The 23,788-nt window shown below is 42.0% G+C and overlaps 1 protein-coding gene across 4 annotated transcripts in view; it reads right to left on the bottom strand.

Annotated features, from left to right (window-relative positions):
- nkain1 (sodium/potassium transporting ATPase interacting 1) overlaps positions 1-23,788 on the bottom strand; it is a 550,449-nt gene that overhangs the window by 61,093 nt on the left and 465,568 nt on the right. For 3 of the 4 annotated variants that reach the window (XM_043717291.1, XM_043717290.1, XM_043717292.1), the window contains one exon: positions 18,772-18,969. In XM_043717291.1, coding sequence (XP_043573226.1) covers positions 18,772-18,969 — 198 coding nt within the window. Of the gene's footprint in view, positions 1-18,771; positions 18,970-21,644; positions 21,893-23,788 lie in introns of those variants that run through there. The other variant, XM_043717293.1, reaches the window with a different exon arrangement.

The raw sequence follows: 23,788 nt of genomic DNA, 5'->3' as shown, positions 1-23,788 counted from the left end.
ATTGGCTTTTGGCAGAAGACAAAGGGTGGTGGTGGAGGGTTGTTTTTCAGACTGGAGGCCTGTGACCAGTGGAGTGCCACAAGGCTTGGTGCTGGGTCCTCTACTTTTTGTCATTTACATAAATGATTTGGATGCAAGCATAAGACGTACAGTTAGTAAGTTTTCAGATGACACCAAATTGGAGGTGTAGTGGACAGCGAAGAGGTTTACCTCAGATTACAACAGGATCTTGACCAAATGGGCCAATGGGCTGAGAAGTGGCAGATGGAGTTTAATTCAGATAAATGCGAGGTGCTGCATTTTGGGAAAGTAAATCTTAGCAGGACTTATACGCTTTATGGTAAGGTCCTAGGGAGTGTTGCTGAACAAAGAGACCTTGGAGTGCAGGTTCATAGCTTCTTGAGCCGCAGGTAGATAGGATAGTGAAAAAGGTATGCTTTCCTTTAATAGTCAGCGTATTGAGTACAGGAGTTGGGAGGTCATGTTGTGGCTGTACAAGACATTGGTTAGGCCACTGTTGAAATATTGCGTGCAATTCTGGTCTTCTTCCTATCAGAAAGATATTGTGAAATTTGAAAGGGTCCAGAAAAGATTTACAAGGATGTTGCCAGTGTTGGAGGATTTGAGCTATATGGAGAGGCTGAACAGGCTGGGGCTGTTTTCCCTGGAGCGTCGGAGGGGTGACCTTATAGAGGTTTATAAAATCACAAGGGGCATGGATAAGGTAAATAGGCAAAGTCTTTTCCCTGGGATTGGGGAGTCTGGAACTGGAGGGCATAGGTTTAGGGTGAGAGGCGCAAGATATAAAAGAGACCTATGGGGCATCTTTTTTACACAGAGGGTGGAATGGGTATGGAATAAGCTGCCAGAGAAAGTGGTGGAGGCTGGTACAATTGCAACATTTAAGAGGCATTTGGATGGGTATATGAATAGGAAGGATTTGGAGGGATATGGGATGGTTGGGATATCTGGTTGGCATGGACAGGTTGGAGCAAAGGGTCTGTTTCCATGCTGTACATCTCTATGACTCTATGACTCTAAATGCGTAGGGAGCTACCTGAGGGGGTGATGGAGGCAGGTCCTCTTGCAACATTGAAGAAGCATCTGGATGAGCATATAAAACTCCTGGGCACAGTAGGCTATGGACCAAGTGCAGGGAAATGGGATTAGTGTAGCTTGGTATTTGTTGGTTGGCATAGACATGATGGGCCAAGTGGCCTATTTCTATGTTGCATGACTCTATAACATGGGTTGCTTTCAGCACAGCCTACCCATTCACCCTTACTCTCAACTCCCATTATCACCGATTCAATTTCTCTTCTTTCCTGGCCTATTATCACCAATCCCCTCATCTGCCTGCCCCTTCCATATTCCTCTTTCTCTCTGGACCGTCTCCATCTATCTGCTCAACCTTCCGCCACCAACCCACTATTCCTCCACCACCCCAGACCTCAATCCCCATCTTCAACATGAGTTCCAGTTGATCCTAGCTGCTATCCGGACTGGAAACGTTAACTCAGCTTTCTCCCCACAGATGCTGCCAGACCTGCTGAGTTTCTCTACCATTCTCTGTGTTTATTTCATATTAGCAGCAACCGCAGTATTTTGCTTTAGTTCAGCAGCCTGTCTGTGATTTAACACTTGCATTTCCTCGTGTTTATTGGTGCAACACTATTCCAGACTCTACTTCAATCATTAGTTATGGTAAAATATTTCAACTTCAAACTGGTCTTTGTGTGGAATAAAAGTTATAATTCCTGTGACTATTCTAAGTCAAAATTCTAAACCTCCTCTTTAACCAATTACCGATGAATAGAAGCAATCTTTCACTGTTTTGCCCTTCAAATATCAAAATGCATATTAAGCAAAAGTCTCAAGCAGTGGTTTTCCACAACTATCTACCTCAAAATGTCTATTTGTTTTTTCCCTTAATTTCTTTATTATGGTTAAAAAGCAATAATTTTCAAATATCTCTTCTTACTTAGAGATTTTTATTCTCGGTATCATTCCAGTCACTATCTCCATAACCAGTGTAACTGACAGCTAAAGCAGAGTTTTATGGAAATTTGCTACTGTTTCTTTGATATTCAAAGCCTTTACAAGTATAAAACCCAAGAAGTTTACTTCAGTGAACAAATGAAAGGAAGTGCAATTGAAATGGTAAAATTACTAACGCAATGGAAAAAGCTGAGCACATTTTGGGTGAAGGTGGATTGATCGTTGAATAAAGGACCCTCAGAAAGAAGGGATGATAACATGTGCATATAGGCACACCCACATTTGTACAAACACGTGTGCACACATTTACACCCACACTCATTTTTTACATGCAATCATTTATGCAAACGTATAAGTACTTGTTCATATATTTGGGAAGGCACGGTGGCACAGTGGTTAGCACTGCTGCCTTACAGCACCAGGGACCTGGGTTCAATTCCCCCTTGGGCGACTGTCTGTGTGGAGTTTGCACATTCTCCCTGTGTCTGCGTGGGTTTCCTCCGGGTGCTCCAGTTTCCTCCCACAATCCAAAAATGTGCAGGTTAGGTGAATTGGCCATGCTAAATTGCCCATAGTGTTAGGTGCATTAGTCAGAGGGAATGGGTCTGGGTGGGTTACTCTTCAGAGGGTTGGCGTGGACTTGTTAGGCCGAAGGGCCTGTTTCCATACTGTAAGAAATCTAATCTAAAATGTATGCAAATATTCATTTGTACATACACATGCAATTTTGCATAGAGTAAGTGAGGACTGCAGATGCTGGAGATTAGAGTTGAGAGCATGGTGCTGGAAAGACACAACGGGTCAGGCAGCATCTGAGGAGCAGGAGAATCGATGTTACGGGCATAAGCCCTTCATCATGAATGAGCATTCCTGATGAAGGGCTTATGCCTGAAACATCAATTCTCCTGCTTCTCGGATGCTGCCTGACCCACTGTGTCTTCCCAGCACCACACTCACGGCTTGAAATTTTACAATGCACACATTTGTAACATGTATATGCTAACATATGCTACACACATGCACTGCTCACACACTCTCATTTTTAACACACACATTTGTACATGCACCCATTTGTACACACTCATTTGGATACGCACACATTTGTGTACACATAGCTTGACCTTTATTTGAAAATCCCTTGCTTTAACCACCTTTTATCTAACACACTCAGAAATCCTCTGATATTCAGCTTCAAGCATTAATTATAATTCTTTAAATATATTACAAGACAAAGTCTTAAAATGACTGCTTTCCATCACATGAGAACAGTCAATGATGGTGTGAGACCACCAGTTGTCTTTAACAATCAGCTTGAGATATCAAACTCACTGCTGACAACAATAACTCAGAAGGTCATGGATTTCAAACTAATTATAAATCTTTCCTTTTCTTACTCGTGAACTTTTTGACTCTTTTTTGGAGAGTTGTAGTTGTTGCAGACTGCCCTCTTCGGCCGTGGTCAGTATTCATTTTCAGCAATTTCTGACATCAAGGCCAACAACTTCTGGCTCTGGTGAAGTTTAGACTGGAAACTGGCAGGTTCTAAACTGACTGGAATCAAAGTTATTATGCTGTTCCTTTCAAATTTCCCCTGTTCTCTCTCTCAGATTGCTTCAGGAAAAAGAGCAACAGAAGCAGAAAATTGCCTGAAAACCTGACGTGGAGCTGCAGAGACAACTAATATCACAATGGGTGACCATTTGTTGTAAGATGGTGAAAATATCTCAACTGCACATCTGCCTTTTTAATAGAATCTCTACAGTATAGAAAGAGGCCATTCAGTACACAAAGACCCTCCAAACAGCATTCCACCCAGACCCATCCCCCTAACCTACATTTGTCATGGCTGGTCCACCTTGCCTGCACGCCCATGGACAATATGGGCAATTGAGCATGGCCAATCCACCCTAACTTGCATATCGTTGGACTGTGGGAGGAAACCGGAGCGCCTGGAGGAAACCCATGCAGACACGGGGGGAATGTGCAAACTCCACATAGACAGTCATCCAAGACTGGAATCGAACCGGGTCCCTGATACTGTAAGGCAGCAATGCTAAATACTGAGCCACCGTGCTGCCCATACCAAGATTGGAGTGGCAAAAAACTAAGCAGAGATAGACAGAAATAAAGGGCAAGGAACTTAAAGCTTGATATTTGCAGGCAAGTGACAGAGCAGTCTTAGCAGCTGACCCCTGTTTGACAGTTGCTGGTTCTGAGGAAGATTTCTGTTTCATTCCGTGGTACCAGTCCTATAGGACAGCATTGGGGAAAGCCAGGAAAGAGCACAGTCGGTTATTGAAGGGGATAATCCATAACTTGTGTCAGGCCTGTGTTTCCCACTTCTGAGGGGCATAATTGTGAGGCCTGTCACAAAGTCACTCAACATCACCTTCATGAGGGCACTTAGGAATGGGCAACAGGAAAAGGTGCCCACATTCAGTACATGAATAAAACACACCATTAAATTCTACTTTAATGTACAATGTGTTGGATAAATGGGATGGTGCCAGGGTTTCCCAGGATTGGTTCTACATGCACAAAAAATTCATACACACACAAACACACACTTTCAGCATGAAATCTATGCATTTGTAAACAACATAATTCCAACATTTGGAATGTTGCTTGGCCCTCCACTGCTCAGTCAGGAGGGGAGACATGGTCAAATCAGCCAAGGTTACAGACCGGCTATCCAAAGCAGAAAGTGGTGATGTTCAGTGAATGGTAAGCTTTCGCTTTGAACCATCTTCTTCAGATTAAACACCTCCTGCAAATCCCTGAAAACCAATGCCCTAATGGAGATGCCTTTGACTGACCATTTGGGAGAACGCCCACTGGTGTCTGTACTGATTGGTTGCTTGACTTTAGTATGTTAAACCCTAGCATTAACATTCACACTTAGTTCAGTCAAATTGTACCTAGATCAGATTCACTACATCACTGGGATTGGTTTCTAACAGAAGAGAGTAAACACTCTTATCAGGCAAATGGAAATCCTATATATGTGGCTTCATTATCAAGTAAAGATGCTTGTCTGTTTCCATATAATAGACACAGTTTTAACCCCAAATCAGCAAAATCATAAAGACATTGTATTTACCTTTTCAACTTTGCTTCGCGTATGATGCAGTTTACATCTGTATGCCACTGACAAAGATTTATTGACAGCTCATAATTGAAAGAGCAATTAATGTTACAACAATAAAAAAATTCTTGCAATGTTAGATCTCACTAAACAGGGACATGTTGCTGAAGACTTTTGACTTGCACTCAACAGGACAAACACAAGAATGCAAAATTTCGAAGAATCACAACACTCTATACCACAGGAGAAAAGGGTACTGATTGGTTTGCAAGTGCACTCTAATTGATGGAGACATTGCCATGGAGAAAGCAGCTTTCAGTCCTTTAGATTGTTAGATCAGTTACATACCCATTGCTCTACCTGGGTGATTTAATAATAAACCATTTAGCAAGGGCTAGTCAATGCAAGCTGTATCATATAGGAGTGACAGATATTTCCATTCATGGAATAAGGGCGTCACTGGTTAGGCATTACACAGAGGTGTGTTAAAAGTCAGTCACATTGGTGTTCTGGAGTCACATGTAGGCCAGAACAGGTAAGGATGGCAGATTGTCTTCCCTGAAGAACATTAGTGAATCAGATGGATTCTTACAACAACCTATAGTGGTCACAAGGCCACTATTGGGCGAGTTTATTGGTGAATTCAAGTTTCACCATCCGTCATGGTTGGATTTGAATCCATTTCTCTCGAACATTAGCCTAGGCTTGTGGATTACCAGACCAGTGATATTATCACAACATCACTGCCTTCTTCCAAAGGTGTGTTCGTCATCCAGTGAAATTTTTATATATTCATTGTCAAAAATGATCAGGTTATTCAAACTTGACATAGTGAGATTTAAACTCATACCTGCTTGGTTCTTATGCAGTTGAACAATCATTAATCTATAACTGAACATTTATATACACAATGAATGTGCATGCCCAGCTCATGATAATCCCGAAAGGGAAGAGTTTTCTGCTATGGGTCAGGGACCCAGCCCATGTGCATGTGTGACCTCCTAACTGCCCAGGTCAATACTCACCACCCTCAAACAGACTAAACAGAGTGTTTTATTTTCTTGGATTAGAGAAAGCTGTGGTGTGGAGAAAGTGAGGTCTGCAGATGCTGGAGATCAAAGTTGAAACTTTATTGCTGGAACAGCACAGCAGGTCAGGCAGCATCCAGGGAACAGGAGATTCGACGTTTCGGGCACAGGCCCTTCTTCAGGAATGACAAGAAAGCTGTGGTGTGGCCTGATTGAGGTGTACAAAACTATGAAGGTCATTGGCAGGGTGAAGACAAAGAAACCTTTCAGGGGGCGTAGCGTTAAAGTAATGGGCAAGAGTTTTAGAGGGGATTTAAGGAAGAATTCTTTCCCTTACAGGCTTACTGGTACCTAGAACTCACTGTCTGAAAGGGTGGTAGAGGCAGAAGTTGTCAGAACATCTAAGAAGTACTTAGGTGATCATTTGGAGGTGCCATAGCATGTAAGCTTATAGGTAACCTTCCACCCTACAAACCTCTGCATAAACCAAATCCAGAACGCCCCTGGTGCTCACCTTCCACCCTACCAACCTTCGCATAAACCAAATCATCCACCGACATTTCCGCCACCTCCAAAAAGACCCCACCACCAGGGATATATTTCCCTCCCCACCCCTTTCCGCCTTCCGCAAAGAACGTTACCTCCGTGACTACCTGGTCAGGTCCACGCCCCCCTATGACCTACCCTCTCATCCTGGCACTTTCCCCTGCCACCGCAGGAACTGTAAAACCTGTGCCCACACCTCCTTCCTCGCCTCTATCCAAGGCCCTAAAGGAGCCTTCCACATCCATCAAAGTTTTACCTGCACATTCACTAATATCATTTATTGTATCCGTTGCTCCCGATGCGGTCTCCTCTACATTGGGGAGACTGGGCGCCTCCTAGCAGAGCGCTTTAGGGAACATCTCCGGGACACCCGCACCAATCAACCACACCGCCCCGTGGCCCAACATTTCAACTCCCCCTCCCACTCTGCCGAGGACATGGAGGTCCTGCTCTATGCTACTTTCTCCCCACCCCCACCCTCCTCTAGCTTATCTCTCCACGCTTCAGGCTCTCTGCCTTTATTCCTGATGAAGGGCTTTTGCCCGAAATGTCGATTTTGCTGCTCGTCGGATGCTGCCTGAATTTCTGTGCTCTTCCAGCACCACTGATCCAGAATGTAAGCTTATAGGTCAAGTGCTGGAAAATGGGCCTGGAGTAGATAGGCACTTGGTGGCTGCCACAAGCACAATGGGCAGAAGGGCCTCTTTCCATGCTGTCAAACACTATGACTCTATGAGATCAATGGAACTCTTAACAGCAATTCTATTGAAATGACCTATGATGCTTATCGCAGGCACATGGAATTACATCTTGAAACAACATTCCACTCTTTAGTTATTTTTCTGAAAGCATGAGATGGTGGAATTTGAATTCAACAAATATCTGGAATTAAGAATCTGATGATTACCATGAATCCATTGTCGATTGTCGGAAAAACCCACCTAGTTCATTAATCTCCTTCAGGGAAGGAAACTGCCATCCTTACCCAGTCTGGCCTACATGTGACTCCAGACCCACAGCAATGTGGCTGTCTCTTAACTGGCCTCTGGACAATTAGGGATGGGCAATAAATGCTACCTTGCCAGTGATATCCTTATTTAATGAATGCATTGAGAGAAGAAAAAACCATCCTGGACTGATGGAAGTGGACATGATAACAATATTCAGTTAAATACGAAAGAGCCAAGGGATCACCCAAGAGTGGGTACCGATGATTAGAATCTTTCCCCACTGCCAATCTAGGGCTTTCTAAAATCTCTTGAAATTATTAAATAAGTCAGATTGAAACGATTGAGTAAGGAGATGAGTCAGTTGATGTTTGTTGTGTCAGTCTAAATGAGGAAAGGGAGTGAATAGCCTGCATCAGTAAGACACTGTCAGCTGGATCTGATAGAGAAGCTGTGGTTGGAGATCAAAAATAGACACGTTGATTAAGCGAACTAGAGTCAAAACTCATTTATTCTAGTTCTAATAGCATAACCCTTGATTTAGTTGCTGAAGAAAAATGTATCTAACCCAGCGTTGAATAGTTGCAACCACTCAGCCACCACGTCTCATTGGTGAGAGCCAAAAACTAAACTCCTTCTCAGTTCCATTTGAAATGGGTGATCCCTGATTATTAAACTAAGCCTGAAATAAACCTGGAAGTAGACCTTTTGGTCTCTCAAGCTTTCTTCACCCTTCAAACAATTTTTTTCATCCAATCCTGGGACGTGAGCATCACTGGCTGGCCAGCACTTTATTGCATGTCCTTAGTTGCTCTTGAGAAGGTGGTGAGGAGATCATTGTAGATCTTTGACTGGATCTCCCCTTTCCTGCCCTTTGTCCATTTTCTTTAACTCTTTGAGCCACCACAAATCCATCGATCTCGATACTGAATAAGTTGAATGACTAAGCAATCACAACTCTGTAGCATTGAAATTCTGAAGATTCATAACCCTTTGAGTGAATATAATTTTTCATTTCACAGTCCTTAACACCAGAACTTTGATTCACAGGCTGGGGTCCCAGAGTTTAGACTCCCTAGCCTGATGAATCATCCTCCCAGCATCCACCTTGTCAGGCCCCTTAAGAAATTTCCATGTTTTCAAGAGATGACCTCTCATCTTCTAAGCTTGAAGAAGTATTCAAGTCAATCCCTCTCCCTAGAAAAATCCCTCATCCCAGTCAATATAGTCAAGTGAACCTGTATGGGACTCTCTAAGGTAACTATTTCCTTTAGCATATGGAGAGACCAAACCTTTATGACTTGTTTCACCAATTCATGGGATTGTGGACATTACTGGCTTGGTCAACATCTATTGCTCACAAAGCAGTTCAGTGTAAACCACATTGCTGTGGGTCTGGAGCTACAAAAATGCCAGGCCACATGAGGATGACAGATTTCCTTCCTTAAAAGACATTAATGAACCAGATGGGTTTTTAACCACAGTGCTGGTCACTATTCAAATGGATTTTTGATCCTAGATTTTCTAATTAAGTTCAAACCTGATTGTCTATCATGGTGGGATTTGAACCATGTCCCCAGACAGTAGTTTGGGGCTCTGGATTACTCGGATCCTGATGAAGGGCTTATGCCCAAAATGTTGACTCTCTTGCTCCTTGGTTGCTCCCTGAGCTGCTGTGCTTTTCCAGCGCCACACTTTTCAGCTCTAGATTACTCGTCTAGTGACAACACCACCACTTGTGAGCCAGAGGCAAGTTTGCAACTAACACAGGGTGACAAACAAAGGAGTCAACTAATGCTGGAACTATCCTGGGAGACAGCTGCAAGACTAAGACCTACAAACCCAGCATGAGCCTGTATTTTCAGCAAGGAACGAAAGGGGAGAGTTGGGGAGGCGGAGGGGGCAAGAGGGGAGAGAGGGATAGACATTGTGAAATAGGAGAACTGTATATACTTGAGTAAAAATCGATCTCATGTTAACATTGACCCCTATTTTTTGCCAAAAAGTCTGGAACTTTCCATATATCTCATATAAAAGTCTACCCTAGTTCTTCGTGATCATTTGTGAGTCAAGGTTTTAACCTGGACATAAAGTTAAAAATCACACAACACCAGGTTGGGGTCCAACAGGTTTATTTGGAAGTACAAGCTTTTGGAGTGCTGCTCCTTCATCAGGTAGTGAGCTCTGAAAGCTAGTGCTTCCAAATAAAGCTGTTGGACTATAACCTGCTGTTGTGTAATTTTTAACTTTGTCCATCCCAGTCCAATTCTGGCAACTCATGCCTGTACATAAATGTTACAATGAAGGAATGATTTTGTTTTTCATGCTATTATGTGTTTTGATGTATAATTCACACCAACATTAGGCTATAGATTTCTTAAGTTCATTATCGAACGGGTGCCATAATTAGTGTGATACAAAGTTGATCGCACCATCATTTCCTATATAAGATTGACCTATATGCATTTAGTTCGCTACAATTACCAAGTAGCTGTTGACGATTTCTCACATCTACAATGATCGGTGAGACTATATGAGAGTTAAATGTCTGAACTATTTTACTTACAGAAACAAAAGCTTAAAATGTTAGTTTGAAAAACAAACAATGGTGGACAAGAGAAAATAGAGGGAAATAGAAGAATTTGCCACAAAAGTTTCGGACACATCAGGTCAGAGTCTCTTTGTGTGCAGCCAAGCTGAACTCAATTCCCCTGTAGCGTTTATGGAATTACCATAATTTGGTCTGCATGAATTTCAGCCCCTCAAAAGTAGTATCCATGTAATAGTCAACCCCATAAATTTAACTTTAAAAATAGTCTAGAAAATTCAACTTGGACATGAGTATGTATGGTATATAAATCTCAATTATAGATGCATCTAAATAAGTTCCATTTTCAGAGAGGATGATTTATTCCCATATGAATAATGATTTCACAGAGCTGCTATTTCCCCTCTATTGAACTTTTCACCGTTTATGATACAGTTTGATGAATTCACAACCTAATTCTTAGTTGAAGCATTCTGACTGCAGCCGTCAGGAACAACAGCCAATTTTCCTTTCAGTGAAATTTATGCTGCTTTTAAACAAAACAAAATGACAATTATGGTCTGCTTTTATGCTTTTCTCACTCCTCCATCCTGATTGCTTGTCCAATTCTGTTGATGCTTTTCTGACAAAAGATACTTGGCACTGTTGGCATCACTGAGTTCTTAGATCTGAGTAGGTACAAGGCAACAAAGAGTCATAGAGTCCTACAGCACGGAAACAGGCCCTTCAGCCCAAACTGGTCCATGCCGACCAAAACGTCCATCCACACTAACCCCATTTCACTGTACTAGGCCCATATTCTTGTAAGGGAAAAACAATGACTGCAGATGCTGGAAACCAGATTCTGGATTAGAGTGGCACTGGAAAAGATCCTTTCCTATCCATGTATTTGTCCAAATGCCTTTGAAATGTTGTTAATGTACTCACCTCAACACCTTCCGCTGGCAGCTCATTCCATATACATACCACCTTCTGTGTAAAAAAAGTTGTCCCTCAGGTTCCCTTTTATTCTTTCCCCTCTAACCTTAAACTGATGCCCTCTAGTCCTCAATTCCCCAATCCTGGGAAAAAAAACTGAGTGGCATTCACCATATCCATGTCTGTCATGATCTCAAAGTTAAAAATCACACAACACCAGGTTATAGTCAAACAGGTTTAATTGGAAGCACACTAGCTTTCGGAGCGTCGCTCCTTCATCAGGTGGTAGTGGAGGGCTCAATTCTAAGGCACAGAATTTATAGCAAAAATTTACAGTGTGATGTAACTGAAATTATACATTGAAAAATACCTTGATTGTCTGTTGAGTCTTTCATCTGTTCGAATACCATGATAGTTTCACTTCTTTCATGTGTAGATCACAAAAACCTTTTTTTTAAAAGTTGCGTTCTCAGGTTAGCTGTAACAATGAGTGTTAGCTAAACAATATGTTGAAGGTGTTAGCCTCCTGTGCTCTCTGCCTATGCCATTATGTTTAGATTTATTCTAATCTGAAAAGTGAGATAACAGAGTTTTACATGAATTCATGCAGTTTTTGAGCTCAGAGTCTCAGATTAGAATAAATCTAAACATAATGGCATAGACAGAGAACACAGAGGGCTAACACCTTCAACATATTGTCTAGCTAATACTCATTGTTACAGCTAACCTGAGAATGCAACTTTTTTTAAAAAAGGGTTTTGTGATTTACACATGAAAGAAGTGAAACTATCACTGTATTCAAACAGATGAAAGACTCAACAAACAATCAAAGTATTTTTCAATGTATAATTTCAGTTACATCACACTGTAAATTTTTGCTATAAATTCTGTGTTACGATCGAGCCCTCCACTATCACCTGATGAAGGAGCGGCGCTCTGAAAGCTATTGTGCTTCCAATTAAACCTGTTGGACTATAACCTGGTGTTGTGTGATTTTTAACTTTGTATCCCCCAGTCCAACACCGGCATCTCCAAATCATGTCACACTCTCATACACTTTTCTAAGAGATCCCCTCTCAGTCTCTTGAGCTCTAAAGAAAAAAGACCTATTTTGTCCAATCTCTCCTTATAACTCAGTCCCTTGAATCCTGGCAACATCCTTGTAAATTTCTTCCGCATCTTTCCAGTTCAATAACATCCTTAACTGAAGTTATACAAAACGGTCGTTGAAGTATTAAATTCTTAGCGTTGCTTTGACATCCAATTCACACCACTTGTATCCTGTAGTTTGATATGAGAAATCAATAAAAAAACTCAACAAAACAGCACCATAGTCCTTCCTGAATCTTTTAAGACAGCCCAGCGGGTTGGACTGTTATGCAGTGGGGTGGTAGGCAAATGAGGTTAACATCGTACTGAACCTAAATGTCCTCAGATGTTCTGCCATTGCGTCCTCAGGATTAGTGGTTTCCAAGGGAGTGATCCCTTGATCCAAGAGAAAATTGGATATTAAACATCCTTATGCAGCTCAACAATGAAGGGGGATATCAGTGTCCAGCTGGTCCGAGCTGATTGTGAGGAGGTGACCAGGAATGGACCGGAGGAGGCAGCAATCAAAAAGGAGAGGGAGCAGGCCAATGAGGGAGGGGACCTCTGGGATGAAAGGCTGTTGCAAGTCTAAGTGCTTTAATCAGGCCAATAGTTTTGTGAGCAACTGAGCACGTTGATACTTTTAAAGTCTGCTGATTAGGCCAAGACCCTCATATATGCAGCACATGCTCTCAACATTTCTCCAACTGCATTAAAGTAATTAATGGTGTACTATTTTAGAAGTTTGCTGGTGTAAAAAGTAAAGTCACCATAGTCTTACAGGACTGTTGAGTTGCTCTCTAATTAGACAGAAAGATGGCAGTGGCTTAACCAGAGGATCAGAATGCCTTAGGTGAGGGGCAAAGATTGGGAATGAGAATCCTTCATGGTAACCTTAGCTGCTGTGGGAATTGAACCCGGGTCTCTGGTGCTGTGAGGCAGCAGTGCTAACCACTGTGCCACCGTGCCACCCACTGAACCCACACTGTTGGCATCTCACTACATCACAAACCAGCCGTCCAGCCAATTGAGTGAACCAATTGTCTTGCACAACTGGCACACACTAGACTTCCACAAACCACAACAAGATATTGAGCATTTAAATCGATTTTAGCGACGTTGGCTAAGGGATAATTATTGGTGAAGAAACCAAGCAGAACCTCTTACTTTGAAAAATGCTGCAGGATGTTTTACACCCATCCAAGGCAAACAGGGCATGGGTTTAATGTTTGATTCTTAAATTACAGCACTGCTGGGAGAGTAGCACTCCCTCAATCTGCCTGGATTTTGTTCTCAAGTCTCCAGTATGGGACAAAAGGGCACAACCTTCCAACTCTAAGGTGAGACACAATGACTAAACTATGGCTGTCACAGTGAAATTAGGCAACCAGTACTACATAACCTTCTGACTGCCAGTTGTCTGGCTACTAGTCTATTCAGGGCTGATTTTACACAGTCTTACACAACAGAAAACCACAAATAGGAGTCCCTCACCCTGCTCGCATAGGCTATAGACACCACTTTTCATTTCCCCTTTGTCAATATGGAGAACAGCTAGCCTCTCTCCTTATCCCCAAACCCCCTGCCTCAGTAGATTCTGAAATACTGGATGCTGCACCAATCAAGTTCCCAAAATGGCCATTTTCCAAAAATGAATGCCACTGGACTCGACAGTGCAAAAAAAACTTATTACTTTAACACTTAAAATTTAGACTAAGAGTGAAGAAATTAACTCCTTACAAAATGAGTGTGGTGCTGGAAAAGTACAGCAGGTCAGGCAGGATCTGAGGAGCAGGAGAATCGACATTTCGGGCAACAGCCCTTCATTAGATTTCTGATGAAGGATTCTTGCCTGAAATGTTGATTTTCCTGCTCCTCGGATGCTGCCTGACCTGCTGTACTTTTCCAGCACCACTCTCTCGTCTCTAATCCCCAGCATCTGCAGTCCTCACTTTGTCCTTATAGAATGATACAGAAAGGAACTCATTTGACCAATCACATTTGTACCTCTTTGGGTCCCTTTGCATTTTTAGTGTAGCTACTTGCTTTTACATGTTATGGATTTTTGTTTTACAGATGTTTAACATTTCTTGAAGGTTTTGGCCAGTTTTTATCAGTTTTCCAGCTGTGAATACAAGTGATTGTGTCCTCTAACCTGTGTGTCAGCCCTGGTTACCTGGTCTTCTCTGGGGACAGGAACATTTGAAATAGCTTGTGTCTGTTTCCGTTACCTCACAGTTAAATCTAAATCATTAGCTCAACATTTGTTGATGTCAACAACTGGAGATAAACTGAAATTAATGGTAATTTGTACGTGACCCACAAGGGTTTGTAATACAGTTGTCCCCCCATACTCATGGGGGATGTGCTCCAGGACTGACTGGGGAAGCCCGGGACCGCGGATAGGTGTGAACCCATTCGTTTCAATGGGAAACATACCTTCCTGGCAGCCTCCTGGACCCTGTTTCCAGAACATTCCCTATATTATGTTCTGGCTACGGTAACTGAAACAGCAGAACAATGGTACATAAACTGTGGATAACTGAAACAGCAGAAACCAGACCCGCAGACACAGGTTATGGACTAGGCCAGACCCCTCAAAACATTTTTAAGCAAGTAGCCCAGATCTGTTTGTTTAGCTGGGTGCCGAGGGGATATTCCCGGTGTAGATTAGTTGGGTCGACTGCCAAGTTTTAAACAAACAGGATTTATTTATAACATTACGGAATGAAACACAAAGAACAGAAAACAGAATACCACATAACTTATCCTATCCAAACCCCACTTAATAACGCTGTTCCAAAAATATGTGCAATAGTCCCAACACACACACACCCCTTAGCACAGAAGGTAAAATCAAACCCAGGCTCAGAGTTTGCAAAGAGAGACAGAAGTCCAGCAGCTTGCTTCACACATCCCCTGCTGCAGCTGAACCAAAAAACCCTCAGCTGCCAGGACTGGCCATTCCCTTTCATTGTACAAGTTATTTCAAAATCATGAAAGCCTTTGGCCTGAGGTATCACCTGTTTAGGGTTAAACAAAAAAGGCCCCAATAAACCATTTATCTCTGCACCACCTCAGCCGTTTCGGAGCCTGGGCTGTTTTATGACCCCTCTGAAAAGAATCAAGGACACAATAACTTTGAGGAAAGGGACCAGCCTTGTGACACGGGGGTCACTCTGTACATCTCTAAATGGTACATAAACGCAAAAGGTTGGACAGTGAGATATGTTTCCTTTATTCTGTCCCACTCATGGAATCAGATAATGCAGAAAAAGGCCATCAGGCCCATTATGTCTGTCAGCTCTCTGGAAGAACTATTCAATTAATCTCTTGATTATCCAAAAGTCTGCACTTTCTTTAAAATAAAGCTCATATTCTGATTTGAAAGCCTTCTTTCAATTTGCTTCCATCACCATTTCAGGTATTGTGTCTCAGAGCATAATAACTAGCAGCACAAGAAAATTCTTCACAACTCCCCTTGACCTTTCTGGGCCAATTATTATAAATCCGTGTCTGCTAGGTACTGACCCCCCTGTACTGAAGACCTGACTGTTACGCAAGAACTTTATTCCCTTCCAGTTTCAAAATAGGCACAATAACTTATCCTGTAAGATCTCTTATAGCTGTATTCCCATCAGATATAAATAGGAATGGAATCTGTGGCAAATTGATACACACAAGGTCACATTAAGACTCCATAGGTTCCTGAGAGGGTGAGCAAGTGAAATTGCAAATCAAACTTTTGTTTTATTCCCTTGCCGTTTGAGCGTTTTATTTACAATTGGTACTCGGATAGAGAAAGAGATTGCCCTTTCCATTTTTCATTTCCATTTGGGTCACACATCTTATACTCTAATTGGCATGGCTTCTCTTTCAAGGTCAATATTTGTACTGAGGCAGTGGATAGACAGAGGTGGAAAATGGTGTCATGGATCCAGGAGCTTCCTCATAACTTCTGCTAATGTCAAAGAAATTATCGCGTATCGACACTTTCACTAGTTAATAGAAGCTCAATTAGTAACAGATTGCAATAGATTTTCTGAGTAATTGTTCTTAAATCATAATATATGCTCAAATATTTGTATAAAAATGAACAGATTGACTGTTTAAATTCACACTATTGTGAACAATAGCATAGTGCTAATGTTACTTGATTTATAATCCAGAAACAGGGATGCTCTTGAGATTGGCATCCAGTTCTCACCACAGCAGCTGGGGGGAATGTAAATGCAATTAATAAATCTGAAATAAAATCCTGGATTCATTAATAATAATCATAGAACTACCACACAGTTATGTAAACAGACACATCTGATACATTCATCTTCTTTGAGGAAGGAAATCCATTGTCTTTAGTTGGTTTGGCCAATACGTGACTCCAGACCCACAGGTATGTGGTTCACTCTTAAAGTCCTCAGAAATGTCCTAGCAAGTCAATCACTTTAAGGGGAATTAGGGATGGACAATAAATGTTGGTCCTCAAAATGTCAGATTTTCCTTTGCGTTGTGGGCTTGGTGTATTGATTGATGTCTATATCACCATTGCGTAATTTCAATCCTTGGTAACTTTGTGAAATATGTTTCCTCTTCTGATTTCAAACTTGTAAGTAAACTTTCACATATGTCAAGTACCTACCACATCAAACAAGTTGATTCATAGCATAAATGCTTTTCATTTTTATACATATATAATTTATACACACATTTATATATATAATAGATCATCTATATACATAGATGATCTATATTATATATAGATGATCAATGATACTCTGCATCTAATTGACAACCTAATGCTAGTCATTAGTTTAACTTGTTCCTAAAATTTGTGGATCAATTTGAGAAAGTTTTAAGCCTTTATAACCAGTCGTTCAAACCACAAAGTGAGTTGTTAGCAGCTAGCATCATAGAGTCGTCCAGTACAGAACAGGCCCTTTGGCCCATCAAGTCTGTACAACCAAAACTACAGTACAATCTATTCTAGCCCTGCTTTCCCACGCTTGGCCCAAATGTTACGACATTTCAAGTTGTTCATCCAAATAGTTTTTAAAGGTTGTGAGGTATCCCACCTCACTCCCCTCCTAGGCATTCCATTCCGGATTTCCACCACCTTTCCCTCCAATCCCCTCTAAACCTCTTGCCTTTCATTTTGTAATCATACCCCCGTGTTATTAACCCTTTGATTAAGGGGAACTCGGCTTTCTGCTCACCTTGCCTGTGACCCTTATAATCTTACTGTCCTCTATCAGATCACCCCTCAATCTTCCTCTGCTTAATGCATTACAATGCACTGTTACCACAATCTCGCATCACACAAAATTAGAGATAATTTCATCCCTGTGGCCGTTAAGCACTGAAGTTTAAATTAAACACAAATTATTTCTTATAGGATTAATGTTTAAGTGGATTAAAGTTCTGTTGGTTTCTTGAGCTGATGACCTTTACATTAAAAACGAAAATGGTCTTCATAGCTCCAATTGTTCATTTTAAAATGCATACATTCAAGATATTTTAGTTTCTTCCCTTCTCTACAGTCCCAGCTAGAAGGACTGATTACAAAATCCTTATATTTTTATCCCTACCTATGCTGCTCTGCTGCCAGAAATGGAGATAAATTGTCCTTTTTTTCAGTGGGAATGAGATACAGGTTTTTTGGTATGATCCTGTGACAACCCTGTCAAAGCTGCTCACATTAAATCCTGTTCCCCTCACTTCCCCAAGATCTCAAATATGATGAAAACCAGAAGAACTGCAGATACTGTAAATCAGAAATAAATACAGAAATTGCTGGAAAAGCTCAGCAGGTTCGGCAGCATTGGTGGAGAGAAATCAGAGTTAACGTTTCGGGTGGAATAAAAGACGCTGCAGGACCTGAAAGACTGACCGGCATCAGGAATTATCATATTTAAGAAGCAATAACAGAACTTGCTGGAAAAGCTCAGCAGGTCCTGCAGCGTCTTTTATTCCACCCGAAACGTTAACTCTGATTTCTCTCCACCAATGCTGCCGAACCTGCTGAGCTTTTCCAGCAATTTCTGTTATTGCTTCTTAAATATGATAATTCCTGATGCCGGTCAGTCTTTCAAAAACTTAAGGTTGGCTTTGCCTAATTACCAGTTTGTCATACAGTCTGTCCTGCTCTCCATAACCTTGTTAGTCTCCTGTGCAATAATCCCTGGGCTTTCTCCTTCGCCTCTCAGTTGAGAAACAGAAAGCTAAGATTGCTTTGCTTTTTCATTCACAGAATGAGGGTATCACTTGCAAGGTCAGCATTTATTCTCAAGAGTCAATCATATTGCAGTGGGTCTGGAGTCACATGTAGTCCACACCAGGTAAAGATGGCAGTTTTCTTCCCCAAATGGCATTAGTGAACCAGGTAGGTTTTTCTGACAAATGACTCATGATCATCATTAATTGCAGATATTTCTTGAATTAAAATTCCATCATCAACCAGGGTGGGAATTGAACCAGGTCCCCTGATGTTATCTAGATTAATAGCGCAGCGATAATACCACTAGGCCATCACCTCCCTGCATTGGTGTGGCCATGCCTGGAAACATCTCTTGCCTCAATGTTCTTTGCGAGGGAAAGCAAAGGTAAACACTTAACTGCAAGGAGGATCTGTAAGGAACTGCTGGTGACTTCAATGTATTGGTAGTCAAGGAGACAGCCTGATACTGTGATAACGTGATGGTCTTCAGGAGCCTGATCAGCAGAAGTCACTTGGGTTGCCACACAGCCGGGTCCATTCTGCATCCACCATGAGCGATGCAGTGAGGTGTTGAAGGTCATGACAAAGTCTCTGTCCTGCAAAACAAAATGTAACAAAGCTTGTTAACCACTAGGGTGAGTGTGGGAGCACTAAGTGGTATATAATCATTCCCAACAATAATTAAAAGGTTTGGATTAATGCCACTCTTTCTTACTAAAGTAACTCACAGGAGGAATTTCACCTGCCGATGTGACAACTAGAAACTTTACCAAAAAGGATCAATAGGCTTTTTGGCCCTTCATACCTGCTGTAACAACAATATAATCATGGCTGGTCAACTGCATGAAAAGGTAAAAATGCTTCAGTCCAAGAAATCTGGGTTGCAATGTCAGTGTGTGAGCACTTCGACAGTAACAATCTTTCCATGTTATTTATAAAAAAAAGTGTTGATATAGTGTGTTTGAAATGGATTAATTTCCTGACATTCCCAATCCCTGCCCATCCACCAATGGTACATGCCTGAGTTTCCTGTTGGTGTAGCAGGTTCTGGTGGCCCCTGGTGGTGATGCTGTTGTATTACAGGAGGAGTTAAATAACAAGGAAAGCCTGAACCCAGGACAAAATGGAAATGTGTGGCGCTGGAAAAGCACAGCAGGACAGGCAGCATCTGAGGAGCAGGAGAATCGACACATAAGCCCTTCATCAGGAATGTGGAGGGGGAAGGGGAATGAGAGATAAATAGGGGGTGGAGCTGGGAATAAGGTGGCTAGGAAGGCGATAGGTAGATGGAGATAGGGTGGTGATGGTGATAGGTCGGAGCGGAGGATGGTGTGGATGGGTGGGAAGGAAGATGGACAGGTAAGACAGTTCAAGAGGGTGGTGCCGAGTTGGAGGGCTGGAAGTGTATTGAAGTGGAGGGAGGGGTCATTTGGAAATTGGTGAAGTTGATGTTGATGCAATATGGTTGTTTCCCAATCTCCTCTCCCCCCCACCTCATCCCAGATTCAACCCTTCAACTGGGCACCGCCGTCTTGACCTGATCTACCTAACCACCTTCCTTCTCACCTACCTGCTTCACCCTCCCCACTGACCTAACACAATTACGCCCCATCTGCATCCACCTATCAGTTTCCCAGCTACCTTCCCCCCCAAGCCCCATCCCCACCCTGTTATTTCCCTCTGACCCCCTTGCCCAATCCACATTCCTGATGAAGGGCTTATGCCCAAAACGTTGACTCCCCTGCTCCTCGGGTGCTGCCTGACCTGCTGTGCTTTCCCAGCACTACTTTTATCGACTCTTGACTCTGCAGAATCTGCTGTCCTCACTTTGTCCCTGAAGGGGAAATGATTGGACAATGTCTCTGTCCCATTATACTAGGACTCCACAACACTAAAGGACTAGGGTTGATTTTACACACACAAACTTTGTCAATATCCCCCAGTCACTGCTGTTCATTTGGAAGAAATAATCTAATTTCCATTGGGAGACTCTGCTGTGGTTTCACCAAGAGTTCTGTTTTACAAAAGTTCATGGATTGTTGAAATTGAATGTAAAATAGACTCTGATTACTTTAAGTTAGAATGATTACTATAAATCCTGCCCTGTCTTCAATCATTGACTGCTATAAAAGTGTCTTTATTTACACAGTGCTAAACTTTCAAATTTAAGATTGGTTGAAATCCACACAGCATTCATTCCTAAATGTAGACACAGGAGTCATGCAGGTTAAGTAAATAAGGTTGCATTTTGCACAGGTATTTTTCTTTGAGTAAGATCATTCCTAAATGTGCGCTTGTTACTGATTATTCCAGAAAGATTCATTTTGGAGAATCTAGAATACAGGAGCGTTGTCCCAGCAGGAGGAACCCATCATTCAGGAGCGAGATGAGGGAAACTCTCTTTACATAAACCTTGTGACTCTTTGGAACTTTTTACCCCAGAATTTGTGGATGCTCCAACATTGAACACATTTAAAACTAGGATAGTCAGCTTTTCAGTCTGAGGGAATCAGGGAATATGGGGAGTTGGAGGGAAAGTCGAATTGAAGCCGAAGATCTGCCATGATCACAGTGGCCAGCAGAGCAGGTTCAATGGCCTGAGTGGTCCCATCCATGTCCTATTTCTAATGTTTAACATGTGACTTGTTTTCATACAATCACTAACCTGGCAAGTCCAATACGTTTTGTAAACAATAAAAGCAGGGGAAGTAGCAACTGGGGAGGGAGGGAGGGGATGTGGGCGGGTGAGGGGGAGGGGATGTGGACGGTGAGAGGGAGAGGATGTGGGTGGGTGAGGGGGAGGGGATGTGGGTGGGCGAGGGGAGGGAGGGGATGTGGGCAGAAGGGGGTGGATGGGGCAGAGATGACTTATCTTGGTTTGGAATCTGTCTCAGTGTAACCTTCAGTTAATTTGGAAAGAATGCTAATTAGTTCCCAGAGGGCTGGCAGGAACAGCTACAAATATATTACAGTAAATTGCTGTTGAATGATGTTTCCTCAGCATATTGGCCCATGTTTTGAGAATCTCATTATAACACAGGACACAAAAACCATACATTACAAGTAGGTATATGCTGCGAGGAATGGATCTTGTCAAATAAATCACGAAAACGTTTGTACAGTCCAATCAGTTTTCCCACAGAATATAAGAAACCACCCCTTCTTCATTTGCACACTACTTTTCACAAGTGTGCAAGGTCTAAAATCGATAAGGAATTCAAACTAACACTAAGAAAACCATTACCAAGAGTGATTGAAGTATTTTACTTACCTGGTTTAATAGCCTGTAGGAATTGTCAGGCCTGGATTCCAAATTACTTCAGGTCGTTTCAAACAACACGCACCAATATTGTGATTTCTAACTCAGTGAATACCATCCCACTGAGAGTCAAATGGTTGTATTGTGAATAAAGCAATGTCAGTCTCTGGAACACAAAATCCAATGGTTCCAAGTGAGGACCCTCACTACCACAAACTGTTGGAGTTCAAGAGAAGGCACCATCATCCTCTCAAAGGGGATAGGAGTTACATTGCTCACAGTGCACACATCCAAAGAATGCATTTATAAAAAAAGTGTCATGCGTGTCTCATGACTCTGATTTGACGAGCTTGTGTGAAGTAACTTTGTACTTAGAATAGTTTTTGAACAAATGTAAGACGGAAATAAACCTAACAATCTAATTGGTTGGCCATTGCTCAGACATAACTGATTAATGCTATTAAATTGCTATTCTTTTGTTTTAGAAAAGCACATGCATACGATAAAATCTAAACTGCACAGATTATGTATTGCATCTGGAGATTGTTATGGTTTTGCCTCCAGCAGGGTATATTACCTGATGGGGCAGCACTTCTGTAAGTTTTGAAAGTCTTAATAAACTTATGTTTGAATATTTGTGCACTTTAAACTGCTTAGAACAAGGTTACCGGTAGCTACATTTATAAGTTCTTTTCGAGGAGTTGTTATATCAGTTTAACCATTTTTCTCACACTCTGTTGTTGTCAATAGCCCACCCATCTGATCCCAGTGAAGGACATGACTTTCCCAAAGTGCAAAGGTTCAAACACCCCAAAACCATGGACAATAAGAAAATCCAAACATCAGGACAAACGTGAGTGAAACAGATGTGAAGGAGATAATTCTAACCTTGCACAAGGGTGAGGTAACCAAGAGTTGAGAGTGTGTTATTGGAGAAGCACAGCAGGTCAGGCAGCATCCGAGGAGCAGGAAAATCGACATTTCGGGCCAGAGCCCTTCATCAAGAGACATTCCTGATGTCGATTTTCCTGCTCCTTGGATGCTGCCTGACCTGCTGTGCTTTTCCAGCAACACACTATCAATTCTGATCTCCAGCATCTACAGACCTCACTGTCTCCTGAGGTAACCAAACCTCTGGCATTAAAAGACAGGAAGTGAGTTCATCACAAACAATGGTGTAAGATAACTACCAAATGTCCAGTTAAGAGACTGGAAGAGACATTATTATAAACAATGGTACATTGATGGATGGTATAACCAACCCTGGAGCCTGGTATTCCTACCATAGGGTATAAACTGTTTGTAATGTAGAAAGAACATTCTGTCCATTCAGTCCTGTCCCAGAGCAAAGAATAACAGCTGTGACAGATATCACCTGCTGCACATTAAACGTAAACATCATATGTTGCAACTTTAAGTCATGCTACCTCAGTATGGCAATGAGTTGAGTACAAAATGGGCTCTAAGCATGTCTGCTCATCTTTCATATTTAGTACAAACCTATGGGGGGGGGTGGCAATGACCTAGCAGTGAGATCACTTAGACAGTTTATCCAAGACTCATGTTCTGTGGATTCAGGCTCAAGTCCTACCATACCTGGAAGCAGAAGTTCAATTCAATAAAAATCTGGAGTTAAGAGTCTAATGAAAACTATTGTTGATTGTTGGGGGGGGGGGGGGTGGGCGGGGGCAGGAAAAAAAGCCCATCTGTTCACTAATGTCCTTTAGGGAAGGAAATTGCACTCTTTTCCTGGTCTGGCCTATATGTGACTCCAGACCCACAGCAACGTGGTTGACTCTTAACTGCCCTCTGGGCAACTAGGGATGGGCAATAAATGCTGACCTAGCCATTGATGCCCTCATCCCATGAATAATAAAACAAAAGTTGACCATAAGTAAGGATTGCCAGCTCTGGTTGGACATGTTTCTGGAGGTTTCATCATATGACCTTAATGTTGCAAACCCAGCTTCCATCGTCCTGATTTTAATCATGAGAGATGACCTTCCACAGGTACCTTGCTTGTTGATGCTAAGTGGAAAATAAATCTTTACTGATTCTTTGTAGTTCGTTAAACGGCCTTTATCTCAATGTTCAACAATTTTATAGCCAATAAACAGAAGGAAACATATTTTTTGAAGGTATTTTTCTTAACCCTC

The sequence above is a fragment of the Chiloscyllium plagiosum genome, chromosome 27 (genome assembly GCF_004010195.1).
Source record: "Chiloscyllium plagiosum isolate BGI_BamShark_2017 chromosome 27, ASM401019v2, whole genome shotgun sequence".
Lineage (NCBI taxonomy): Eukaryota > Metazoa > Chordata > Chondrichthyes > Orectolobiformes > Hemiscylliidae > Chiloscyllium > Chiloscyllium plagiosum.
Note: the sequence above shows the minus strand (reverse complement) of the source record. Positions and strands in the feature narration are given on the sequence as shown.